The sequence below is a fragment of the Bombina bombina genome, chromosome 8, assembly GCF_027579735.1.
Source record: "Bombina bombina isolate aBomBom1 chromosome 8, aBomBom1.pri, whole genome shotgun sequence".
NCBI lineage: Eukaryota > Metazoa > Chordata > Amphibia > Anura > Bombinatoridae > Bombina > Bombina bombina.
Genome location: NC_069506.1, coordinates 44182411 through 44191013, shown reverse-complemented (window position 1 = coordinate 44191013; position 8603 = coordinate 44182411). Strand labels below are relative to the sequence as shown.

Sequence of the window (8603 nt, the reverse complement as noted above, 5' to 3'; positions counted from 1 at the left end):
GGAATCCTAGTGTAATGAAGGCGTAATAGATACCCTTACCAAAAGTTACCTCAATCCTATGAGGTAAGTTTGCCGCATTGGAGGATGTATCTAGTGGTTGAATGAATCCTGGATGTTCTGGTCTGTATAAAATCGCTGCCTCTTGGAGTAGAATGGGATGTGGGTCCCCTTTGTGCTGGTTTCTTTAGGAAACTTCCTGTATTTATTGCCTCTTGGAGCTTGGTTTTCTTGTCTTGGTATGAACTTTCTTGTCCAGATATATACCAGGATGTCAGAGCAGGTGACGTGGTTACAGGGTACTTATTTCTTTTTTCTTTTCTTATTTTTTCTTCATTTTCCTTAGAGTTGTGTCAGCAGATACAAAAAAATTTCCCTTTTCCGACTCCGAGTCGGAAAAAGGGAAATTTTTTTGTATCTGCTGACACAACTCTAAGGAAAATGAAGAAAAAATAATGAAGAAAAAATAAGAAAAGAAAAAAGAAATAAGTACCCTGTAACCACGTCACCTGCTCTGACATCCTGGTATATATCTGGACAAGAAAGTTCATACCAAGACAAGAAAACCAAGCTCCAAGAGGCAATAAATACAGGAAGTTTCCTAAAGAAACCAGCACAAAGGGGACCCACATCCCATTCTACTCCAAGAGGCAGCGATTTTATACAGACCAGAAACATCCAGGATTCATTCAACCACTAGATACATCCTCCAATGCGGCAAACTTACCTCATAGGATTGAGGTAACTTTTGGTAAGGGTATCTATTACGCCTTCATTACACTAGGATTCCAATATCCTATCAAAGACTCTAATATATATACGTATATTCATATACTTCTCTTCCCTTTTTTTTTTTTTTTTTTTTTTTTTTTTGTTTTCTTTACCCACCAACACTGCCGAGATTTTAATATTATTCAGTTTTTAAGAATCTCCATAAGCGCTGTTTACCCTTTGACTCCTATTTTTCCTATATTGTATAGACTTAGTCTATCATACAATATTTGTACCTTCATAGCTGCTCTATGAGATTTTCATACCTCTGACTAGCGCATTTACTTGAGTAACGCCTGTTTCCACTCACTGACACTGAATGGTAACATTCTACTTAATTCTATATATATATATATATATATACTTAATTAAAATTTATAAGAAAATAAGTAGTAGCAAGATTCAGTTGCAAATATAGTTATATTAAAGTGACATGTTCAGCTTGATTTCAAAATTAAAATGTTCTCCTGAAATTTAGCTTGGTGTGTCTGTTGAACTAGCCTCCCAGAATAATAACTGGCCCTCCACCAGTATATAATTTTTCATCACTACTCCCCGAGGACATGGTCACCTTTCCATGCAGAACACACCCTGTGGTTCCCCCATTTTACCATGACCACTCCCACAAAGCCCAGCAGTGAATTTTGTGCCCCTTTAAGCTAAAAATATTGCAGTGTCTATGTTACGCTATGTGAAATTGCTTAATGTTATAAAATAGATTCCAATAAAATGTTAAATGAAAAATGTAACTATGAATACAAGTTAATACATCAAATTTAACTTACTGATGCAGATTCCTGATCTAATTTATCATTCTGATCTTCCAGAATATAATCAGGATATCCTATCTGCTCTTTTATCGACAGTGCCTGTAATAAGCAAAAAAACAAAAACAATTATGTTTCCATTTATACAATTTCAAAACAATACTATTATATACGACATTTTATTCATATGTCTGTAGTGTCTTTTTTTTACACTGTTTAAATAAATTATTCTCAACTAAGGATAGAAAAATATTGCAATTTTGAAATTTAAATTGTTGAAGAAATGTTCACCGTGACGCTTTTTCTGTCATCCAAGTATTTCTATAGAATTTTGCAAATTAAAATTGAACGTTAACATTAAAATATAACATTTGACTATTGACTCACACAGACTAGCAGAAAGAATTAGAATTTAAATACAGACACGTAAATTTAACATCCTATATTATAAAAGGCCAACTATGTTTTTCTGGCTCAGCACAAACAAACACTTAACCTAACTAGGTTAAGGTGTCCAAAACGGAGGTGCGCCAAATATAGATAGACAATGTAAAATGAACCTTAATAGCCAATTAAAAAAAAAAAAGTAGTATTATAATCAGAAATTATACCAATAAAAAATTGAGCTCTATAATAAAACTTAAATCTTGCCTAAGAGAAAACCTACACGTCCATGTATATATTATATGGTTCCTAAAAGAAATTGTTAAAAACCACAACAGTAATAATAATATTTACAAATGTCCAAATATAAACTGTCCAGATGCGTGTATCCAAGGGGGTACAGAAGATGGGCAGCTCTCTCCAGTAAAGTGTAGATACAAACAAATCTCGTTTTTCTGTTTTTCAGGATTTGTTTGTTTCTGGCTCAGTCATGCACAGAAGAGACTGCAGCGAGAGACAAACATACCTGGACTTAACCCTTTAACGACCAACGTCGATGCGCAGTAGAGACTGCACAAGGCAAGCGCAAGGACAGCACTGGTTGTTAAAGGGACAGTATACTGTAAAATAGTTTTTCCCTTAATGTGTTTACAATTGCTTTTTTTACCAACTGCAGAGTAAAAAATGTATGAAAATTAGCTTTTTAAGGTTTATTTCTGTATATTAAAGCTCTGATTTTGTGTTTTGAAGCCACAGCCTAATAAAATAGGTTGAGCTTGTAGGTATAATCAGATCTCATTACTGTATCACATTGTGCACATATACCTGCTTCTTTATCTTATATCTGTCCTTAAAACAATCACCAATACTTTGAGAGAACAATGGAGAATCAACATTTTATTACCTTATCTCTGCTTTATCACACTGGGAGTGTAATTTCTTCTGCTGGCTGTGTTTACAAAGCTTATCTATAGCTGGTACGCGCGGCCACAAACTTTCAGAATAGGTGGGGATACCACATGCTAAATTAACAATTTCAAATGCCAATATAAGGGTAAAGGAGCTACTTGTAAACAATTTAATACACTCCAGCAGGTAAAGTGGATCATTGGGAACAAATGAAAGGGGAGAACATTTTTGAGTAAACTGTCCCTTTAAGCTTATAAGGACTGCTGTCCTGGGCCTCTCTCTGCTGCGATCTTGCTAAAAGTAGCGAGATTGCACTATTTCTGCATGCCCATGAGTCTTGTGTCCCTCTCTGCATCGGTAAGTGGTGGTGCCGATTTTTGATGGTGTGGGAGGGTTAGGAGGGAGGCGGGTGGGCCGCCCATCACTGGAGGGGGATGGGAGGAGGTGGGGCCACTATGCTGCAGAAAAAAAAAATGTTGAGAGCGGCAGGGATCCGAGTGGGTGGGGGATTAGAGGGTAGGGAAAGGTTCTTGGAGGGAGAGGTTGGTAAATAAGGGAGGGGGGAGGAGTTGGACACATTTTGGGCTTTAAGACTAGTTTAAATAATAAAAGAATAATTAGTTTAGAATGAGGGAATGCAGCCAACTATCGTCATTTTTAGTGAAGGTGCTGAAATATTTACTGATGTCTATCCTCAACCAGAATGTTAGCTAAAGATTAAAAAATCCCAAGCTACCTATGATATTTTTCTTTGAGCATAAATTCACATGTAATATTATTGGTTTAAAACCTTAATTTGTAGTCATTCATGTTATTCTATCATATAGCATTAACAGACAATTAAAGGGAAATGATACCTAAACAAATTCTTTCATCATTCAGATAAGAGAATGCAATTTTAAACAACTTTCTAACTTACTTCATTCTCTTGGTAGCGACAAACACTGTGGGGGACTTTAAAAATGCATGGGACAAGCATAAGGCTACGAACTAGATAAGTTTATACTGTTAGGTAATATTGGGCAGACTTGCTGGGCCTATGGCTCTTATCTGCCGTCAATATCTATGTTTCTATGTTCTGGAGGCCATATCTACATAAGGATATTAACAAACTTGAATTAAATTGGAAAGTTGTTTTAAATTGCATCTCAGTGTTTCTAAACTTCATTATTCAAGTACCCCTAACAGGCCAGATTTTCAGATATCTTAAATTAGGTGAAATAATTAGCTGATGGGTGACAGTAGGTCTATAACTATGGTTACTGATCAGCTGATCATTTCACCTGAAAACCTGGCATGTTAGGGATACTTGTGGACTGGAGTCGAGAAACACTGCTCTCTTTACCTTAATGTGTCTCTAATGACTTGTTATACCAGCTGCAGAGTAAAAAATATTTGAGAAACGCTCCATTAGATTTATTTTTGTATTTGAAATAGTCAATTTTGTTATTTGAAACCACAGCCCTTCAAAATGGGTTGAGCTTGCAGGGAAATCAGATATCCTTGGTTTATTACTTTCTACTTACATACATGCTTCTTTATGTTATCTCTGTAATCAAAAGCAAACATTTTATTGCTTATCCCTTCTACCTCCTAATGAAAGTATGATTCCTTCTGCTGACTATGTTTACACAGGTATTCTTTAACCTATACTTAAGTATCGAAACTTTAAGTATAGGTAGGGATACCACAGGAAAAATCAGATATTTCAAATGCTGAAATAAAGTTAAAGGAGCTATTTGTAAACAATGTAATACATTGCAACAGGTAAAATGGATCATTGGAAACACAACTTTCCACCAATCAAGCAGTGGGAGTTTTGTTTATTAACCAGTGAGCAATCAGGTAGCAACAAATCTCCACACAGTGAAATGATGTTATTTTACTTACTTTCTCTCGTGCTTTTTCTTTTGATGTTCCATCCATCCACTGTAATTCATCAAGAGTCTCAATAAAGGCTTCTCGAACTTTATTTATAAGGTCACTGATCTAGAAAACACATTAAAAAACAAACAAAGACTTTTTTTAAAAATAAACTTTGATGCCTAGTACATTCTTTTAGGCCAACAGCGCAAAAATGTTGTTCTCAATATATTGCAAAATGTTTTAAAATAGATCTAGACACAAATACTGTATATAAATACAATACGTTGGCTCAGTTAAAGTGAATGTAAATTTGAATGAATGAGTGACTGGTTTCTAAAAATACTATTAAAAACAGGGGCACTTTCATTCATCAAAATTTAAATTTTTTTTTAAATACTTATCTTTTTCTTTAGGAAAACCTGACAGGCGATCCTCCGCCCACAGCTCCTCTGTACTTAGCACAGCAATGATGACACCGGCTTCCTCCAATCATTGCGAGCATCACAAGGCATCCAGCTCGTGAGGCTACGCAATGATTGGAGGAAGCCGGGTTTCGTCATTGTGGTGCCAAGTACAGCATGAGAAGCGGTCGGAGGATTGCTAGTCTGGTTTTCCTAAAGAAAAAGGTAAGTATTTTTTTTTTTAAAAACGCTTCAATGTAAATTTTAATGAATGAAAGTGCCCCTGTTTTTAATAGTATTTTTAAAAACCGGGCCCTTATTCATTCAAATTTACATTGACGTTAAGGTATAACATTTAGGTCATGTAGAAAAAAAATCACATTGAGAATGAAGCATAGTTAAGAAACTATTTAATAATATGGAAAAAAAAGAGCCACAAATTAATAAAGCAATTAGAGGATTTAAGTTGTGAGAGAAATTTAACCATAATGGATCTGTTTACCCTGCAAGCCCATGTGTTTAGGAACCTCAAAGAGGTTAAACACATAGATAAAGCAACGTTCAAAGAACATGTGGTCCTTGGCATCCACAGCTGCAAAGTCAGTCAGCAGCGGCAATCACACTGCTGGGTTCTGCAAGCCTGCAGTGCAAGGGCTCTGAATCTGACTCCACAGCTAGATAAATTGGGTTAATGCTCTTGGAAAATGGAGTCAATAATTCATTAGAGCAAGTGATTTATGCACTACAAATGCTGGTACTCTATGTAGTTAATCCCAGTAAAAAGGTTAAACACACAGTTACAATACAGACTGGGAGACATAGAAAACAGCTGATCCTAAGCAGACACAGTTGCTGTGCCAATCAGCAACAGCAGTTCTAGGTCACATGACATCGCTGTAGAAGCCCTCTACAGCGCACTTCCATGTTGTGTGATTACACAGGATGACTTCACTTCATATCCCTGGTCTCCGGCTACGCACATAATGAAAATAGACATTTAGGGGTCGATCCGATAAAAATCTTTGCTCTGGTTTGGTATCCTATATAGAAGTTACGTGCATATATTTCTGCCGTCGCCCGTATGTTTTTTGGGCCATAGGCAGGTATACCAAACCAGCGCAGTTTGGTATCCAATATACAGCGTAAGGACTTACGTGGCGAAAATGGAGAAATCTTACTCCATTTTCACCTCGCCACAAAATGCAGCCGTAAGAAGCCTTACGCTGACTATTGGAGCCCCGTAACTCCCTAATCTACCTGCTAAATAAACCTAACACCTAACGCATGCGCAATGTCTATCTAGCTGTCAACCGCGATCTGCTAAATAAAACCTAACACCTAACGCATGCGCAATGTCTATCTACCTGTCAACCGCGATCCCGCGCCGCAATCCCTAATAAAGTTATTAACCCCTAAACCGCCGCTCCCGGACCCCGCCGCCATCTACATAAACTAACCCCCTACTGTGAGCCCCTAAAACCGCCACCATCTAACTGATCTATCCCCTAATGTGAACCCCTAAAACCGCCGCCATCTACCTTATCTATCCCCTAATCTGACTCCTTACACCGCTGCCACCTATATAAAAATTATTAACCCCTAATCTAATCCCCCTATACCGCCGCCAGCTATATTAATATTAACCCCTAATCTAATATCCCTAAAGTAGTAAGCTCTATTACCAGCCCTTAAAAGGGCCTTTTGCGGGGCTTTGCCCCAAAGTAAACAGCTCTTTTGCCCTATAACCTGCCCTCCCTACACCGCCGCCACCTATATTAATAGTATTAACCCCTAATGTAAGCCCCTTACACCGCCGCCATCTATATTAAAATTATTAACCCCTAATTTAATCTACCTACCCCGCCGCCAGCTATATTATCTATATTAACCCTAAGTATATTATAGTTAATATAGTTATTACATTATATATATTAACTATATTAACCCTAATTATATTAGGGTTAATATAGTTAATATAGTTACTATAGTATTTATATTAACTATATTAACTCTATCTAACCCTAACACCCCTAACTAAATTCTTATTAAATAAATCTAACTCATATTACAAACTAAAATATTCCTATTTAAATCTAAATACTTACCTATGAAATAAACCCTAAGATAGCTTCAATATAATTAATAATTACATTGTAGCTATGTTAGAGTTTATATTTATTTTACAGGTAAATTGTTAATTATTTTAATTAGGTACAATAGCTATTAAATAGTTATTAACTATTTAATAGCTACCTAGTTAAAATAATTACCCAATTACCTGTAAAATAAATCCTAACCTAAGTTACAAATACACCTACACTATCAATAAATTAAATAAACTACAAATATCTATCTAAAAATACAATTAAATAAACTAAACTAAATTACAAAAACAAACAAACACTAAATTACAAAAAATAAAAAAAGATTACAAGATTTTTAAGCTAATTACACCTATTCTAAGCCCCCTAATAAAATAATAAGCCCCCAAAATAAAAAATGCCCTACCCTATTCTAAATTAAACAAGTTCAAAGCTCTTTTACCTTACCAGCCCTTAAAAGGGCCTTTTGCGGGGCATGCCCCAAAGAAAACTGCTCTTTTGCCTGAAAAAAAAACCACAATACCACCCCCCAACATTACAACCCACCACCCACATACCCCTAATCTAAACCCACCCAAACCCCCCTTAAATAAACCTAACATTACCCCCCTGAAGATCTCCCTACCTTGTCTTCACCACGCCGGGCCGAACTCCTCATCCGATCCGGGCGATGTCTATCCAAGCAGCAAAGAAGAATTCTTCATCCCGGCGATGTCTTTCTCCAAGCGGCAAAGAAGAATTCTTCATCCCGGCGATGTGTTTCTCCAAGCGGCAGCAAAGTCTTCTTCCATCCGGCAGCATCTTCCATCAAGCGCATCTTCAATCTTCTTTCTTCGCTCCGCCGACGCGGAGCATCCATCCCGGCCGATGACTGAACGATGAATGAGGTACCTTTAAATGACGTCATCCAAGATGGCGTCCGTCGAATTCCGATTGGCTGATAGGATTCTATCAGCCAATCGGAATTAAGGGTAGAAAGATCTGATTGGCTGATTGAATCAGCCAATCAGATTCAAGTTCAATCCGATTGGCTGATTGGTTCAGCCAATCGGATTGAACTTGAATCTGATTGGCTGATTCAATCAGCCAATCAGATTTTTCTACCTTAATTCCGATTGGCTGATAGAATTCTATCAGCCAATCGGAATTCGACGGACGCCATCTTGGATGATGTCATTTAAAGGTACCTCATTCGTCGTTCAGCTCGTCGGCCGGGATGGATGCTCCGCGTCGGCGGAGCGAAGAAAGAAGATTGAAGATGCCGCTTGATGGAAGATGCTGCCGGATGGAAGAAGACTTTGCTGCCGCTTGGAGAAAGACATCGCCGAGATGAAGAATTCTTCTTTGCCGCTTGGAGAAAGACATCGCCGGGATGAAGAATTCTTCTTTACCGCTTGGATAGACAT

The 8603-nt window shown here is 37.2% G+C and overlaps 1 protein-coding gene across 1 annotated transcript in view; it reads right to left on the bottom strand.

Moving 5' to 3' along the window:
- The window catches only part of MMEL1 (membrane metalloendopeptidase like 1), a 300136-nt gene that overhangs the window by 170387 nt on the left and 121146 nt on the right, over positions 1-8603 (bottom strand). The window contains exons 14-15 of the mRNA XM_053690343.1: positions 4719-4817; positions 1550-1637 (exon numbers count right to left, since the gene is read on the bottom strand). Coding sequence (XP_053546318.1) covers positions 1550-1637; positions 4719-4817 — 187 coding nt within the window. The remainder of the gene's footprint in view (positions 1-1549; positions 1638-4718; positions 4818-8603) is intronic.